This window comes from Triturus cristatus, chromosome 12 (genome assembly GCF_964204655.1).
Source record: "Triturus cristatus chromosome 12, aTriCri1.1, whole genome shotgun sequence".
NCBI lineage: Eukaryota > Metazoa > Chordata > Amphibia > Caudata > Salamandridae > Triturus > Triturus cristatus.
In genome coordinates this window covers 280,324,588-280,343,366 of record NC_140595.1, presented here as the reverse complement: position 1 = coordinate 280,343,366, position 18,779 = coordinate 280,324,588, and the positions used below count along the sequence as shown (strand labels likewise).

The window sequence follows — 18,779 nt, the reverse complement described above, 5'->3', positions numbered from 1 at the left end:
ATGATCTGGAGCCAACGGGGGGAGGAAAAGTGAAAGCGCGCCATGCGCACGCTGTGCTGAAACGGCGAGGGAGGGAGGGAAAGTGAAAGCGCGCCATGCGCGCGCTGTGCTGAAACGCCACGAGCCCTGCACGTGTACATTGTCTGTCCAGGCAGGCACGGCGAGCAGGAGAGAAGGAGGCAACAAAACATGCCTCCCTCTCAATGAAAATCACGCATTTTGGACCCGCGCCAATTTAAAGCATGGGTGGAGCTTCCACCCCCGCTTTGGAAGAGAAATCAACGACAATAGATCTGGCAAGCGAGCAGCGCATGCGCTGCGTCGCTAGGCGAGACCTAAAAAAAGGCAATGGCCTTGGTGCTCACGGAAATGGGATTTTAAAATTCCACCGCCCCTTGCATAAATCCAATCCACTGTTTGGAGGCATAAATTAGGCAATTGAGTCGGAAAAGAGAACTGCTTCTTGGATCCCTTTAAGCTTTCTCCTCCTTTACATAAGAACATGCCACATATATTGCACTGGTCAAGTTTAAGTAAATCTTATATAATACCTGGGGGGCGGAGCTAGCCGGCAGCGATGGCGGACGCGTGAGTGCGGAGCTCGTCGCTGCAACCCTTACAAGATCCGCCCAATGATCCTGCCCAACGGTGCTGCCTAGTGGGGAACAAGGGGGAATCCTCCCTCCTCGGAGCGGTGTTGCCGGTGGGGCCCCCCGACTAGATAGAGGGCCGAGTGTGTTGCTGTGGGGGCCGAGGCTGTGACTTGCGGACAGGCCTGGCGTCCCCGGCCTCCCCTGGGGACGTCCCCGGCGTGCGTGCCGCGACGTGCGGCAGCAAGATCGAAAGTGGTCCCGATTCCCCGGGCCTTCATCTGGACCCCCTGCCGGAGGTCGAAACTGCGGAGCGGACGGCTCCGACGGACGGTGCCCGACCCGGAGACCCTTGCAGCGGCAGCCCCTGGACCAGGTACGGGCTGGGACGGACGTCCTGGGTTCGGTGGCGAGGCGGAGCCCTGAGGCGTTGGTGGATTCGGACCAGGGAGCGGGGCGCCTGTCGAGGACGGCCGCGGAGCGCCCGGACGGAGAACCCCCTGGAGCGTCCCGGGGCCAGTGTGGCGGGCGAGCTGCTCTGGGGCCTTGCTGAGCGGGGTGACCGGCGGTGGGCGCGGGGACGGCGCCTGGTGCTGGTATCTGGAGGAGCGGTGGGCGCGTTGGCCCCTCTTCCCCCCCCCCATTGCTGGAGGATCCTCACTGGCGAGTCTGCTTGGCGCCCCGGGCGGCATGAGGGGCCCGGAGTAGCCCCCTCGGGCGCGCATTCACCTGCATATTGGAAGTGCCTGGAGGTGGTGGAGGGGCCGGGCCCAGTCGCGGTGCGGCATCCCGGGGTCGGGTGCGTTTGCCGCTGTGGTGAATTCTGACGTGGATGGGGTCTGCCTGCGGGGATAGCCTCTCCTGACAACGCCGGCCTGGGCCAGGAGGTGAGGCCCGCTCGAGAGGTGGCTGACGAGGTGTACCGGAGTCTGATAGCCCCTAGTGTCAGTTGGAGGAGCCCGGACCTCGGGGAGTGCTTGACCCGGACGGCAGCCATGGTGAAAACCGATAAGACCCAGCCCAAGCTTTCCTTCGACCCCCGCAAGGCAAAGGGGCCGGCCGCGGAGAAGACTGAGGCGGCGGCGGGCGGCTCTGCCACGGGGGGCCCCGCGGAAGCGGATATTCGAGAAATGCTGGTGGCGATGGTGAGGGGCCTCCAGGGCAGTCTCACTGCAATCGACGCCAAGCTGGACGCGCTCACTTACCGAATGGACCGCATGTCGGAGCGCGTAGATAAGAATTCGGAGCGCCTCGACACGACGGAAAAAAGAGTGTCCCACGTGGAGGACGCGCAGACGGAGTGCGATGCGGATAGGAAGCAAATGAGCAGGCTGTTGCAGGTCATCCAGGACAAAGCGGAGGATTTGGAGGCCCGCTCGAGGAGGTCTAACATCCGTATCACGGGGGTCGCGGAGATGACGCAGACCGGGAGGATGGAACTTTTTGTGGAGAAGCTTCTGCGTGCCCTGTTGGGGGAGGACGTGTTCTCTCCCATGTTTGTAGTCGAAAGGGCGCACCGCTCGCTGGGGCCTCGCCCGAAACCTGGGGCACCAGCGAGGCCCATAATTGCAAAGCTGTTGAATTACAGAGACCGCGATGTGGCACTGCGGGTGGCCAGGGAAAAGGGCACGCTCCAATATGAAGGCATGGACATATCCATTTTCCCCGACTTCACGGCCAGGGTGCAGGAAGAGCGCAGACAATTTGCTCCATATAAAAAACAGCTTAGGGAACTGGGCCTGGACTACGCGATGCTCTACCCTGCGCGACTGCGGATCAACAGACAGGGCCGTTCCCACTTTTTTACTGACCCGAAGGAGCTGCATCGGTCCTTGAAGGACTGGTCAAAGGAGCAGCGGAGCGGTCAGCGGAGACAAAATGACACCTCGGAGGAGTCCTCCCGCCTGGAGGAGCAGGACTAGCCCGAGATGAACTGTCGGACTTTGGGTACGACGGGGCAGATTGCTTTTGCTCACCGGGCGGGGGGGTGATTGATGGCCTGGCGGCGCAAGGGACTTTGGAGTTACCCACCTTGCTGAGTGTGGCACAGCCATACATCGAGACACTGCTGCAGCCTCCTGGTGAGACCTTTCTGACATAGTGGGCGAGTGGGTGGTCTGGGGGCCCTGTGGCGTGCTTTTAAGGTGCGGCAATACGTTGAGCCCGCTCTGAGGCTGGCATGAGTGATCCGACGCCTGGGGACCTTGGGAACCCTTCCCCCCCCCCCCCCCCCCCCCCCGGGATGAGGTATGTTTTTTGCTTCCCTGACGTGAGTTTCCCCGGGTGGGGGGCTGGCGGGTGGGGGGGCCCCAGCGGATTTGTGCTGCGTAGCATCTGGCCTGGTTCCTCGAGGGAGTGCCCTGAGTCCTTCCCCGGTCCCCCGGGGGTAGGGCGGGTGGGGCGGCACACGTTAGGTGGTGCACGAGGGCAAGGCGGGGAGAGTACGCGACTGCCCAGCGGCGCTATCTAATTGGGAGTACCTGGCGCCTGGCTCTCTCTGCCCCCACGCTGTGGCTTTCGGTGGCCCCAGTTGGGGCTACTTTGGGAAATGTTCTTGAGTGACGTTTGTGGTTTTGAGGGGTGGGGGGTGGGATTGGGGTCCTGTCTGGCCAGGTTGGGGGAGGTCGGCTGTGGGTGGGGGGGGAAGCAGTTGGGGGGGGGGGGGGTTTGACAAGTGGGGAGGTTGGGCACACTACGCGCTGCGAGACCTGTGTATTGGTTGGTTTCTGGCATACTGGATGTGGAGGTATGTGAGCGGCACAGTCGGTGCTCTCATGTGTGAAACTCCACCTGTTGGCACGACTGTTGAGTGGATGTTGCGATGGCAGCCCCTGAAGCGGTGACTGGTGACGGTAATCCTGGCACTTTAAGAGCACTGACGTGGAATGTACGAGGACTGAATGACTTCCGTAAGCTCAGGAAAGTGCTGAACTATTTCCACAGGCACCACATTGACCTAGTCTTAATACAGGAGACACACCTTCCCACAGGGAGTAAAATGCTTTCTGCACGCGGCTTGGCGGGCAACAGCGTGGCGACCGGCTTTACAACACACTCCCGGGGGGTGGTCACGTGGGTGAACCCGACCTCCAAATTGAAGCTTACTGTGCTTGAGGCTGATCCACACGGGCGTTACTTACTGGCTAGGTGTACAGGGCGGGGTCATGACCTAGTGGTGGTTAACGTGTACGGCCCAAATTTTGACGACCCAGAGTTCTACGGTACGCTGGCCGCACTTTGTAGGCAATACGAGCATGCGAGAATGGTGTGGGGGGAGACTTCAATTTTATATTCAACCCGTCGCTGGACCGCTCATCGGGGTCGGTGAGGCGCCCGGCGGCTGCGGCCGTGCATATGCAGGCGGAGATGACTAGGCTTGACCTGGTTGATGCCTGGAGACACGGTCACTCGGGGAAGGGAGGCTTCACGCACTACTCCGCACACCACGACGTGCACACTCAAATCGATTACTGGTTGGTGTCGCGTTCACTACTGGCGGCGTCTAAGGGGTGCATAGTGCTCCCCCGTACACTTTCGGATCACTCCCCCCTCCTCCTAATCTTGGACTCTCCGATTAGGCGGATTCCGCCGTTCACCTGGCGCCTGCCGCCTTATTCGTTGCTGGACGAGGTCTTCAGGGGGGAGCTGGCGGAAGACATCGCATCTTTCTTTGATAAGAACCTGGGCTCGGTACAGAGTTTCCACACGCTTTGGGATTCCTTCAAAGCGTACATACGCGGCATAGCTATGTCCAAGCACTCTAGTGTCCTTAAGTGTATCCGACAGCGAATGCGGACCATTGAAACGCAGTTGACACAGCTTGAAAGGCAGCTACTGCGATCCCCAGCAGCCGGGGTCGAAGATAGAATTTGCGAGTTGGTCTCGGAATACAACAGCGAGGCAGACAGAGAGGTGCAACACATGGGCAAGTACGCAACCGCCCGTACATATGGGGAGGGTGAGCGCCCGGGCTCCTTGCTGGCTAAGTTACTGCGTAATCGCAGACGGCCCCTGGTAGTGGAGGAGCTGGTCTCCCCTGCAGGCGCAGTGCTCACGGACCAAGAGGAGATTGTGGCTGAATTCAGAGCGTTTTATGCAGACCTCTACTCCTCTAAGTCGTCACGGATGGAGGAGGAAATAGATGATTACCTCAGCTACATCAAAATGCCCTTCTTGTCGAACTCGCAGAGGGAGTTTTTGATGCTGCCTATACAACACGATGAGATACGGGAGGCACTGGGGGGCATGCGGTCGAGTAGTGCGCCGGGTGCGGATGGGTTGACGGTGGCTTTCTACAAAGCATTCCAGGACGTGCTCCTGCCCCACCTGATCACGCTTTTCGATGAGATATGCCAGGAGGGGTGTATGCCGGATACCATGAGAGAGGCACTTCTGGTTACGGTCCTGAAACCCGGGAGACCTCCTAATGTATGTGGGTCGTACCGGCCCCTTTCTCTGCTTAACGTAGACGCTAAGCTGTATGCTAAGGTCTTGGCCACGCGCCTGGCACTCTTGGTGACGGAGCTGGTGACCCCGGAGCAGGCGGGCTTCATTCCATCGAGGAACCTCACGTACAACATCCGTACGGTACTGGGGGCCATGCAACATGTACGTCCGGATTGCAAGGCTCTGGCGCTTTTCCTGGACATGGAAAAAGCATTTGACTCTGTAGAGTGGCCATTCATGGTGCGTGTACTCTGTAAGTTGGGGCTGGGTGAGCCCTTCCTGTAGATGTTGGGGGCTTTGTACTATCGCCCCACTGCTAGGCTGCGGATTGGGGATCGTGTCACGGACGCATTCGACATCGGCAGGGGAACTAGGCAGGGCTGCCCCCTCTCCCCGCTCCTATACGCCCTGGTGGCGGAGCCCTTGGCTTGCGCTATCAGGGAATACCATAGACACGAGGGCATCAGCTTTCCCACTTATAAGATCGGCATCTCAACCTATGCTGACGACACGCTGCTGTATGTCAGGGACCCGGAGGTGAATCTCCCTTCCATTCTCAGGGAGGTGGTCCGGTTCGGGGCGCTGTCAGGCCTTCGGGTTAACTGGAGTAAGTCGTTGGCGTTCCCTTTGTCGCCGGTGACGCAGCCGTTTCCCATGGAGTACCCCCTGCAGTGGACCACTGACTCGATAAGGTACCTGGGGATTCAGCTGCACAGGGACCCGGAGGTGCTCCTTCGGGAAAATTACGGAGTGGCATACACCAAGTTAGTTGAGGATGTGGAGACGTGGAATAGGCTCCCCCTGACGTTGCTGGGCCGAATAGCCCTCATGAAAATGGTGGTCTTGCCGCGGTTCCTGTTCCTGTTTAATAATATCCCGGTTGTGTTATCTAAGGCCTTTTTCAAGCAGCTCAACCAAACGCTTACTGCCCTAGCCTGGGGGGGCAAGCAGCCCAGAGTCCGATGGGAGGTGCTGACGCTGCCGTATGAACAGGGGGGACTGGGGGCTCCAGACCTGGAAAGGTACTACAGAACAGCGCAGGCGGCGCATCTGCATACATGGATTCATGCTGATCCGGGGGTCCCCCATGTGACCCTGGAGAAACTGTTTGCAGACCCGCTCCCCTTACCGGCTATTGCCTTTCAGCAGGTAGATCGCAGAGTGGGCAGTCTTGACTCCCTTAAGGCCACGACGCACGCCTGGTGGGAGTTGGCGAAGGCCCGGGGCTGCGCGATTTTGTACTCCCCGTTGTTACCGGTGGAGTGGGCGGTGTGGCTCCCCCCGCTGAGAGAAAAGGGTGTGTTACAGGCGCTGAGCGCTCTGGGCATTTCAAGGATGGAGGACCTATTCGTTAACGGGGTGGCCAGGGCGTGGGACCAGCTCGGATCGGCGCCGCCGGCTCCCACGCCACTGCAGCGTTTTCAGTTCCACAGAGTGCGGGGTGCGCTCTCTACCATGTTGGGGCCGGGAATGGCGGAACCCACGGAGGTTCTGGAACTCACTTATGTAATAAAGACCGCGGCGTCTGCCAAGCTGGTCACGACGCTCAAAAAGCTGGGGGACCAGTGTATGCGAAGCGGTGAGAACTGCATGGCAGACGGACCGGGACATGGAGAACACAGACGATATGTGGAAGTACTGCTGCGCCAGCACTAAGACGGTGTCCTTGAACGGCCGGCACAGATTGGTGCATTTTAAATTCTTGCAGCGTGTATATTATACCCCGCAGCGGTTACATAGGTATAGGCTGCGCCCATCCGCGGAGTGTGAGCGCTGCCACCATCCGGAGGCGGATTTCATGCATATGGCCTGGAGCTGTCCGGGGGTCGCCAGGTTCTGGGCGGGGGTGTTCAGGGAGCTCAGTAAGATACTGGAGGTTGAGATTCCTCCTAGCCCCGCTTTGGCGTTGCTGGGGTACTCTCGACCCCTCCGACCGGCGTTGCGTCGCCTGGTGGACATTGCTCTGTTGATCGCCAGGAGAGTGGTGGCGCTTTGCTGGATGAGAGGTCCTCTGCCTACTGCGAAGCGATGGGCTAGCGACCTGTTGTATTGTAGTACGCAGGCGGAGATATATAGTGAACTACTACCACCTAAAAGCCGCCCCAAGAATTTTTGGGGGCTGTATAGAGCGTCGTTGAAGACCGGAGACCCTGCAGTGGATAGTCAGGGGGGGACACTGAATGTAGAACCCAGTGGAGGTGTGACAGAGGCCGGGGATGCTGAGCATGGCCGGGAAGCCGGGGAGGAACGCCCAGGAGGCACTCAGTAGCACAGAATGGTAGAGAGCGCTGCATGCGGAGAGTGTAGACGGACGAACTCATGGTTTGACTAGGGTCGAGTTCCCGTTGGGACCACATTAGGGGTGAGTGTGCCGCCAGGGGGAATGTAGACTGACTGCGGGAGGGCACTTTGCCTGGATTTGCCAGGATGGCGGGATGGCAGATGCGGGTAACATCACAGAGACATGGGGGTAAGGCGGCGCGTGTGTGATGGGTGGGGTGGGAGGGGGGGTTAGGGGTACGGTTGGAGCTTGCAGGGGCTAGGCCGGCGGTGCGTGCCCTAGTGGGTGCGTGTGTGGCCACAAGATCTACTGCCACACTATCCTAGGGCGGGAGGTCTTCCGTGGTCCTGTCTGCGGTTGGGGCACTGCTTGGGTGCTACTAACGTATTGAAGGTGGCAACGCCGCCGGTCCTCCGGGATGTCGGCTAACTGGCTGTGTAAGAGTGATCCCAACTGCCTGCACGAGGGGCTCCCCCCCTGTGTTGGGATATGCCCGGAGGGCGACTGTACCTGTATTGCTTCTTTGTGTTAATAAAGGCTTGTTGAAAACTTAAAAAAAAAATCTTATATAACACCTATTAAAGGCCAATTTCAACTAACAATAACATCACATCACATTTCGTGAAGTGATAATTCAATCTGTCATTTGATAAATGATTCCATTTTTAGAGACCTCATTTTACCACAGACATTTCAGGTGTGAGATAAGAATCTAAAACAGAGAGGCAAAGCTTCAATTCCTAAAATATTTTTTCTTTTTAATTGGGTCACAGTAATCTAGCTGTTTAAGTGGGAGAATAATGCACCCATTTGCCCCCACTATAGCGAGTATTTGAGTAAGTCTTGTGTCAAACATAATAGTCAGAAGGGTCAGATCCATGGAAGAGTTTCAGGATTTCCAGACAAGATAAAGGCATATTCAGTAATTCTAAATGAAACTCATTTACATAATCGGGCGATTCTGAAAACCCGGCGCCGATCCATCTCTCCTGACCCCTTTAGCGGGCACCACTGGAATAAGGTCTCAATTTATGAGTTGTGTCCCTTGACTCAGAGTACCCTATGTTCACCAAATGAGACCTGTGAGAGATATAAAGGATGAAGACTAGATTATCCAGTTGTGGCCAGAGCCAAGGGCACAAGGGAGTAAGTATCAGTAGGATGGGCCTAGCCAACATGATGGGACTGTAAGATTTACAGTATCCCTGCTCTAGTGTAACAAACGGTTAGAGCGGAATGCATTAGAGGACCCATATTAGGCATGTACCTCAAGGGCAGGCTCCTGAAATAAGGAGGCTTGAACTACACGGTGGGGCCGCAACCAACCTCAGTGTCAAAGGTAGTAACTACGGAAACATGTGTCTAAAGAGTACAATAAGCAGCAGAGTGCTAGTCTTTAGTTGTATCTTAACTTCATAGAGAATACAGTAGCCTAAGCGGAGCACAGTTCAAGGCTGCATCAATTTACTTATGACCTGCACAGTCTAGGGCGGTGCGACTGGTGCCATCGCACCGGGTGCTGACTCTTCGAGGGGGCTCCTATTTGGAAGTATTGTATGGTTTTAAAAGCATTGCTGGCCTCCGCAATTTTCATACATAAATAAAAATGTCAAGATAACTTGGTGATTTATGTTCTTCCTGGGGAGAAAAGGAGTTTTGTCAAGTGGAAGTTTTAACTCATTTAATGGTAGCACAGAGGGTTGATGTGCCTGCTGCAAAGAATGTGTACCATGCAGATCACAAAATGCATATAGTTTAAATAGGTCAGCGCTTTTGTCAAAGAGATCTTTTTGTTAATAGCAGTGTACTTGTTAAAACCTTAACATGGAACAGCGAGCTAATAACTGTCATCAAAGAGCTGCAAGCAAGCTGCTAGGTATAGATTAGAGTAGTATGATGTTTTCCTCCGTCTTCCATTATTCTAATGTTTCAAAAAGAGTTAATTTCGGTAAATAAAAAAAAATATTATTATTAAATGTAACCCCCAACCATAAGGGGTTATGTTCTAATTTCGGAGTCTGTGCTTCTCCAGACCAAGCACTCAAACTATACTGTCTACCAGTATGGATGACATGCAACTCCTATACCTTGTAGTCCTCTGTATTATGTAACATTTCCTATACACTGATTTACACACCTATGATTGATTGCCTCTGTGTAATGTTTGTGATGTCAAGTGCTCCGACACCCTACACTGGTACAGGTGGTGCTAATAAATACATCTGAGAGAGTGGTTATGGAGACTTCAGGGGGTACTGTTAAAGGGTAGTAGTGTGGGAGTCTGTGGGAGCGCCAACAAACATTGTCGCACAGGGCGCCACCAGCGCTAAAGCCGGCCCTGTGTACAGTTTGTGTAAATTATTTCAATTTCTAGATGTGTACAGTGATAGAGCTTAACCTCTCAAACATCATCTCACGCCGCTGTATGCCACAGCAGCCATGCCTGTGGAAAGAGGGAGCAGGGGAAATCGATGTTCAACAAGAATGCACTTCAAAAAGGATACGACGTGAACTGGAAGTCTGCCCCCACTGCAGCAGACATCATGACCTCCAGTGTCCTCTGCTCTCCATCCCCGAAGCAGTACCCATTCGCCTTGTCCACAGCCTTGATCACCTGTCGCATGCTGTCCTTATCCTGTAGGAAAATCACATTTAGTAAAGCAAGCAGAAAAAAGTGCTGATGAAACACAGTGCCTGTTATCTCAAGATGATGATGAGCTATTTTAAACTGTATGGCACTCACCTATTTTTTTAAAATTAAATTCAACCCTGAATATTTGAAACTCTAGAGATCTCAATGATTATGTTGCATTATTAAGAGCTGCAGAATGAATTAATACCACTGCGAAAGGAATTGTTGAGGCTTCATTTGGAGTCTGTTACCCTGCTCTGAATGGATCTCTCAATGGAGAAATGCATTTTGAGGGAGTCCAGAGGTGGGAAACGTAGGTTATGCTTGGTTTGGGATAAATATTATGTGGTGGGATGCAAAATGCTCGAAATATGTTGTGGATATCATAGCCAAGTTAACATAGCTCAAAATAGTAAATAATTACAAAAAAATGTTTTTTTCTTTTTAACATCAAAACTTTTATTGATTTCAGGAAAAACAAAAACATTGACATTTTAAACACAGAATGTGATATAAACAATCCGCCCCTCCCCAAAAAAAACATAAAGACCCCATATGGTGTAACATGAGTATCAAGCCTTGGAAAGAAAAATCAAATATAGATACCACAGTACTAAAACTTTGTTTCGGCCGTAGGACCATAAAAGTACAGAAATGAATAAAAAAATATGCAGCTAACAAAATTACTTGATCAGAGAATGAATGTCACAACATATAAAAGTCACAGATTACAAATATGAAAAGGCATTAAAGACAAAGGCAAATAATGTCCAAATAAAATGCATACTAAATAACATTATATGGCAATAGAATACTCGTGGGTAGATAACATAATACAGTCTAGTACACACTAAGCCTAAATGTACAGTTAAAGCCCACAAGCATCTAAAATATTGATTAAGCCAGTAAAACAGGTAAAAACGCAGCAACAATTTGAAGCACCTTGGACCAAAGCGCCAGAATGGAGTGGATTGCCTGTTCGAATAAAGTCCTGGCAAGGAGGAGGAAAACAATAAAAGAACCAGCGAAGGCGGACACAAACCTCAATTAAGAGTCCATTATGTGCTCCAACGATTAAGTATCTAGCTTACGCTTAAAAATGGAGTCAGTGGTCCACGTGGAGCAACTAAAGAGAGCACGCAGGGTTAAGGTTTTCTTCAATAACTGGAATCGGAAGTCACAGCACCAGGGCCAGGTACAGTGATGTCCCTCTGCTCTGCCAGCGAGAGAATGATATCCACTAAGCTAAAATAAGTAGCACAGTAGGGATGTTGTGAGGCTAAAGTGTAATAGTGCGTAGATGACCAATTAGTTAAAAATATAGAGTGGACCAACACGCATCTGCCTTTATAGGGTCAGATGAAGTGTATGAAGCTAAAACACAAGGTACAGCAATGTTACTATAGCTTCTTGGATGGGGGGGGGGGGGGATTCGGGGAAAAGAAAAAAAAATAGGTTTTGAGGTTTCAGCAAGGGTTCTGTGTATTATCAGAGAGGAGTCTAGAGTGTATGGATTAGGCTGCAAGTAAATATCTACTATAGGCAATGCTTAATTTGAGCCAGTGGTTTCCGGTGCTCAACTGGCATTTAATTGGTTTCCGGTGCTCGGACCTTCACTTAATTGTCAACACCACACTTATGACAGTCTGCCACATGGTGGCACTGCTCAGCTAATTTTGAGATGAGCAGAAAAACGGTGGTTTATTAATACGATGTACATTAAAAAACTACTAATACCTGGATCCCCAGCCATTTCTCTAGCTTTGGGGACCTGGAGTATTTTGAACTGTTGCACTTGCAGGCGAGAGTGATGGTTAGTAGTGGTTTTGGTACAGTCATTGGAAGTGATGTCAGAGGCAATAGGTGGAGCAAGCTGCAGTGGCGTCATGTTCAGGACCCTGGCACTTATTTATTATTAACAGAGTTTTATATAGCGCAAACTTGACCCGAATCGGGTATCAGAGCACTTTACATAGCACCAGTTGCATTACACGAGGACACATTCATTTTTGTTAGGCACAGGGAGATTAAGTGATTTGCCCAGAATCAAAGTATGTTCAGCGTCATTGCCGACACTCGAACCCAGTTACCCAGATTCGAGGTCGACCGCCATAGCCGTTAGGCCAACTCATTATTTTACAAATTAAGCACTGACTATAGGCCTTGAGGGGTCAGATAGGAAAATCCAGCAGGCCACCAGGAATCTATCAATGCCCAAGTTGAGGCATAGGGGGCAGATCCATTTGTGCCTAGGGCGCGAATAAACTGGGCAAACCCACAGAAAGTGGCTAATGTCCTCATGTTTGTACCTGCACAGTTTGCATTCAATCAAAAGCGAGGTGGTTTGAGACCATTTACTAGTAAAACACCTTAACGGAAGGATACAAAAGCGAAATTTGATGTATAAGCTTTTCGCTAAGGTAGGAGTAATCTCGTCAAGGTAAGCCTCGAATTTAGTGGCAGGTTTAGAGGTCATGAGCTGAAGGGAAAGGGAGCCCAGGTTAGATGATAGATAGCATTGGGCCACTAAGAAATCAGAATAATTTTTTTTAGGATGGCCTTGGACTTAAGGGTAATACGCTAGGGAAAGGTGTAAAAGGACTGCAAGCCTAATTTTGTAAACCATTCCTTGAGGTGGAAGAACTACTTGACCTTGTTGCCGGTGTCTAAACTCTTGATTTCTAGCAGATCCTTTCAATAAAGTTCCAGGTCAGGATTAAACCACATTCTGATCTATTAAAAAAAATAAAAAGGTCTTAAGACAGCAAGATGCAACATCGCTTTGTGGGCAGTATCCAAGATAACGGGTATGGTAGGAGCGGCCTGGGGCAACTTGAGAAGGGATTTAAGAAACTTGAGCTCCTTGGATTTTAACAACATGTTCAGATTTGGGTTCCCCCAAAGCTCAGCACCATAAAGTGCAGCTGCTTGAGTCTTAGCTCGGTTGATTTTCAGAACTAGGAAAATAGCCTGCAATTTGGAAAACCTTTATGTACCTTTGAAAATGCCAGCCAAAGTACGAGGCATAGTCAAGCTGCTTTTAGAGATCTGGGGCGACCAAGATAGAGAATATTAGATCCTAATCCCAAGATAATCGAAAGTTTGGACGAGCTACAAAGGAGTAGGTCCTGAAGTAAGTTGGTACTTGAGATTTCTATGGGGTTTGATCGCCATACGTTTTGTCTTCTGAGACTTGATTTTCAACCCTCTTAGGAGGCAGAAGTTCTCAAATTTATTTAGGAATATTTGTATGCCGGATAGGGTTCAAGAGAGGAGAAGGTTGTTGTCCGGGAAGGAGTGCTGGAATCTTAACTTCGCTTGACTTTGGGACATCAGTCTTCTTCACATCAAGGCGATAGACTACCTTGTTAAAAAATAGGGCGCATACAGTAGGTACCAATCCACAACCTTGGAGAACTCTGTACGGGGATAGGATCTGTCATTTTGCCATCAGGGCCCCATCTCACCCTCTCATAATTAGATTGGTGGAGCCTGACTACAGTGTTTAAAATACCCAAATCAGGGAGGACCTCCCAGAGAGTAGATCTGGGTACCAGACCGAGTGCAGCTCTTAGACCAACAAATGCCAGATAAAAGTGGTCTTTGGATAGAATCGTATACTTCCATACAATAAGAATAAATCGAAGCACTTGATCTGGGATGTTGATCTTATGTCGGAACACAGCCTGAAAAAGAGATAAGATTTTGCCTTCTTGTAGCCAAGCCTGGAGCTTAAGAAGGAGCTGAGAGCAAACTTTTTTTTTGATTATCGAAAAGACTTACCAGTCTATAATTCTTTGGGATCGCTACCGTCATCCTTTTTGAAAAAATAGGGATAATATGAGCCCCAGCCCAAGTGGGAGGAAGATTGACATCTGGTTCTCCTATAGCAATTTACTTTCTAGTGAAATCCTGAAAGGTGCCAATTTCAGATTTATAAAGATAACCAGGAATGGTGTCAGGTGCTGTGGCCTTACCTTGGTGTAAAAGTTTGATAGACAGTTTCATGTCTGCCAAGGAAAAAGACAGATCATTGCACACATAGGGAGTGGGATGTGAGGTGGCAAGACTACAGTTAACGAGTGAAGGATCGGCGTAGTGTCTCGAAAATTGGTCATCCCAGGCTGGTGGCGATAAGTGTGGTGGTGGTTTGTGCGGTGGTTCGTGCGTGGAAATAGAAAATCTGCCAACAGAGTGTCTCGTTCCTACCCGGGACAGCCTCCAGGAGGTCCGCCATGGAGATTCATCCCATTTGCAATGCTTGGTTTTCAAAATCTGTTTATAGGATTGACAAGCGGATCAGACATCAACTGGATTGTCTTCCTTGCACTCCCTCAAAAGACGTTTCTTAGCTCTATGGCAATCTTGGTTGAACCAAGAAGTACATTTAAGAGGTTTATTCTGAGATGGTACAAATGGCCTAGATAGAAAATCTTTCAGAGACTGAAAAAAAGAAGAATGATTACCTAATATGAGCTTCAGGACAAGAGAAATATCCCATGTAGGCCAACTTAACCAAGAAAAGAGTGTACGTTTTAGCTAACAATTCATTGTTGTTTGCTATAAGGGGCCATTTAATGCCTTTTCTGTTTTTAGAGACAAGAGGAGAGGGTAAAGGATGTATAGCTGGCCGTGATAAATCACAGAGGAAATCACCTGATAAGATTGTCTCTAGGAATGATCTTAAATTTACTTAAGTTATTTCACAATCTGATGTCAAGAACACAGTAGTCGATACACAATTTTTTATCACCTCTCTTAAATGTAAAAGCACGGGACTTATCAGAATCAGTTCTCCCACTGCACGCCACAAGGCCAATACAGTGTCAAAGAGGCAAGATGTAGGGCATCTGTGGACCAAGCTTTTAAAAAGTCAGCCTCCAGAGATAGGATGCCAAGGGCTTCATCTTCACTTTGAGTTATAGTTGTTACAAAGTCAATGGGCTCATAGAAGGTGTTTAAGTCGCCTGCTAATATCGTGAACTTGGAGAAGGTTGTCGAATGTAGTAAGAGTTAAAGATTACTTCTCTTTGGGAGCAGTCCGGTTGTAGATATTCAAGATGTTTATATTATACGTGCCTCTTTGTGGGGGCTAAGATTTAGCCCTAGAATACCTTTTAACAAGTTATCTAGCTTTTTATAACGACAATGGAGAGATATTTTAATCCAAGTTATCAAGCCACCGGAAGGTCTGCAATTTGGGAAAGGTATAGCATTATTACAAAACAATATGTAGCCAGGACTGTGAAGTGTCAAAACAGCCCTGGATTTCTGTATTAGAAGTATTTGAAAGGAATCAAAAAAACTTACAGACAGGGTCCTTCATTTTGTCAGGAATTCCAGGTACATTCCAGGAGCATAAACTAATCTCTTTGGTCGTGATCTAAGGGTCAGGGATTAGCTTAGTGGTAATGTGATCAGGCAATGGCCGTGACTGGACTGATGTGGAAACGGCTTGATAATGAATAGGAGGCTTGGATGGACATAGTCAGTCTATTGCATTTAAAGCCCGTTACAGTTTAGGACAGGTAACAAAGGAATCACTTTCAAATCTGTATGGAAAGTGGGATGTTCGCATTTGGAAATCAATGTGATGTGAGGGATTAAACACAGGTGCCCAGGCATCAAGGCATTATCAGGCCCACAATGGATTAAGATGGCTGGAAGTCAAAGGAGGTGGTTGGAGGTGGTTGGGAACCCAGCCTGGCCTTGCCTTATTGGTGACGTTAGCTTTAAATTGAATGAAAGAACCTGACGAAGGAATGGACCAATTAGCAATAGTAAGCAGGCCCAGAACTAAAAGTTAATTAGTGAGGATTAAGAAAACAGTCCAAAAGGAAGTTAGTAATAGGCATTCTATACACCCCATCAATGTCTGAATGGATAATAGAAAGGCATCTCCTTTGGGTTCTGATCCATTATGTGACCTTGTTGATAAGTAAATCACTTCTTCAAAAGTCTTGAGTCCTAGCTTGGCACATTAATCATAAAGATCTCTAAGCCCGGGTGATTTTGATAGAGTGGATTAGGCTTTTCAGTTACAGAAAGATGATTAGGTGGATAGACCGAATGAGGTGGCTTAGCAATGTATTTCCTGATTGATGTGCCCAAATTGGGCAGGGGAGGAGGCTGATGACTTCAAGGTGGTGCTTTGCTAAGAGACCTATGGATTTTTAATTCAAAGAGCCTTTCCTCTCTTTCTGGAAAATTGGCGATCTAGTAGGGCCAGCACATGGTAAAGAAATTTGAGCTAAATTAGAGGTTAATTTAGGCTGTAATAAGTGAGAAGCAAAAATTGACAGGTGAGACGTATGATTCGTATTCTCACCAAGGGCATGGCAGCATCCCTCGCTCGCAAGGTCTCTAAAAGATTTATCCTGGGCTGTAGATAATTGTCCCGTAATTAGAAATGTAAGGTTAGCTATCTCCTCTTTCAAAGTACCTATGATGTCAAATAGTATCTGGGCCAAAAAATGGTCCAAAATGATATACTATCAGGTTCTTGGGATGTAGGCTGGTCTACAGCTTGGTCAGCCTCTAGATCTTGGAGAGCTGCAAATCTATTGAAACAATTAATCTGGGAACTAGGAAGTACAGGGTCCACATTAGCTAGATAAGTTTGAGTAGTGGAAGTTAATACAGTATCAAGCGTAGAATCAGAAAGTGGAGAGGGCACACACTTGTTGTGTATTGGTGCTGGGATACTTTTGTCAGGCTTATTAAAGAAATGTGTAATCTTGGAGGCTGCCTTCTGGGACTTATCAACGATGATTAGAGATTCCACCTTGTCTATGCAGATATCAGTCTCTTTTCGGTTGCAATTCTCTGCAGTGTGGGTAGGGATTAGTTTTGTCTTGCGAGGCCCAAGAGAGTCCTCTTCAGCTTTTCACTTAACCATTATTGATTGAGTACTGGGTAAATGGAAGCTTAAAAAGGTACAAATCATGAAAAATAACACTACGGATAAATATGAACAAGTCGAAGATGAATTTTGAAATTAAGACAATTGGAGTGGCCAGGGAGTACAGGACTGAAAGGCCTGCTGCTCCAAAGTCTCACCCTTAGGTGAAAATAAATAAAACAAATGCCACAAAGAAAGAGGAAAAACAAAATTGAACCTGACAATTAGGTACCTAAAGAATCCCTGTTTTTAATTCCTAATTAGTTTGTAGGATTGTCAATTCACAGATACACACCGTGGACAAAGCACGCAACAGGCTCCGCCGAGGTCAACTACCCCTCTCCCCAGAGCCCCAGGGCATAGACCAAAGAACCAAAGAAGGGGTGGGGGCAGGATGGAACCCAGTGCAACACAGGTGATATACGGCTTGTTTAGCTAATACCCGTAAGTCCCTTTCACTCTCAGGAGTTACAAAAGTCTATAATAGTACAGGTAATTCCAAAGCAACCGACCGATGATGTCCCACCCCAACAAAAGCCCAAATTAAAACACAGTAGTAGTCAAAGAGCATGGGGAAGGCTCAGTTGGTGATTCGCAAGTATCGGCGGAACAGACTCACCGCGTGTACACCAATGGTTTATTTAGGCAGCAGAAAGGCTGAGCAATAATGATCAAAGTGCAGGTGCCATTTTCGAAAAGCAGCATGGCACAGTACAAGGCGTGCAACGTTAGAACAATGTCCCCAAAGGCCCCACTAAACTTTCTTTTATTATATACGTGCTCAGATTCAGTTGTTTGCAGGTCCTGGAGGACAGCTGACAGGATACGTTGTCTTGAAAGTCCAAGAAGGAGCAGACAATAACATAGAAGAGTGAGCCGGGGGAAGGGTGAGGGGGTGGGACTGCCCTGTCTCTTTCTGACGATGATGGGCGCAAGACAGTATAGATACAGATACCTGAGCTCAGCTCATACAGTCACTAAGAAAACTAACAAAACTCCCAAATTAAAAAAGTTGATAGGGCACATTCAATATATAGGCACGTTTTATTTATATAGAATGTGCACCGATCACCTTTGCAGAGCAAATATAACTTTATTTACAATAAACATGAAGAAAAATATCCTTTCCTTGACAAGCTGATCCTCTGCACTCACACTGACAGACAATGATGTGCATGCTGGGTAATAGCATTCCAGCCAATCCAAGTACTGCTGTCATGCTACTTTTAGGTTTAAATCTTTATTAATTTAACAACAGGCAGGTCAATTTGCTTTGCGAGAGGTATCAAATCGTGGGCTATGCAGAGCCCGGGCAGTTGACTTACCAAAAGGTTGGGCTTATGGTGTTACATTGTTGCTGGTTGTCCTGTTGAGTGGAAGTGTCGGATGCAGTGAGGCGTAAGAGACATAGATACCTGGGGCACGTGAGTTCTCGGAACTCCTGAGCTAGTATGGTTCAGAATGGTTGCTATAGGTCTCCAAAGGTTGGGCCTTTCCCTGCCAGTGTAAGGGTTATCTTCTCCATCCCAAATACATGCCACAAGCGCTGGAGCCAACCCGTGTGTCTGGTAATTCAAGGAGTTTTCCAGTGGATCAAAACGTTTTCAGTGGCCGTTCCTAAGGCTATCGCTATCTGGAGTCCTCTTCTGGACTTGAAGGGGTATGTTAGGGAATTTGGTACTCCCAAAAGAGTGTATGCTGGGAATCTTGGCAGCTCAGTGTCAAGATGTTTGTCGACTTTGTCTAGAACCTGAGACCAATACTGTTGTACATGGGTGGACCAGTGTTCCAGTTTTCCCGCACCCTTTCCAGCAGTCCGGGCTTTGTGTGGAGTCGACTCTGTGAATGCGCTCTGGGGTGCAGTACCAATAGGTGACTGTTTTGGTTAGCGTTTCGGTTAGGTCCAAAATTTCTGGCAGGGACCATGAA

The 18,779-nt window shown here is 49.3% G+C and overlaps 1 protein-coding gene across 1 annotated transcript in view; it reads right to left on the bottom strand.

The window, feature by feature from the left end:
• Positions 1–18,779, bottom strand: part of GPN2 (GPN-loop GTPase 2) — a 125,657-nt gene that overhangs the window by 27,999 nt on the left and 78,879 nt on the right. Inside the window, exon 5 of the mRNA XM_085637717.1 lies at positions 9,822–9,952. Within this exon, the coding sequence (XP_085493843.1) occupies positions 9,822–9,952 (131 nt within the window). The remainder of the gene's footprint in view (positions 1–9,821; positions 9,953–18,779) is intronic.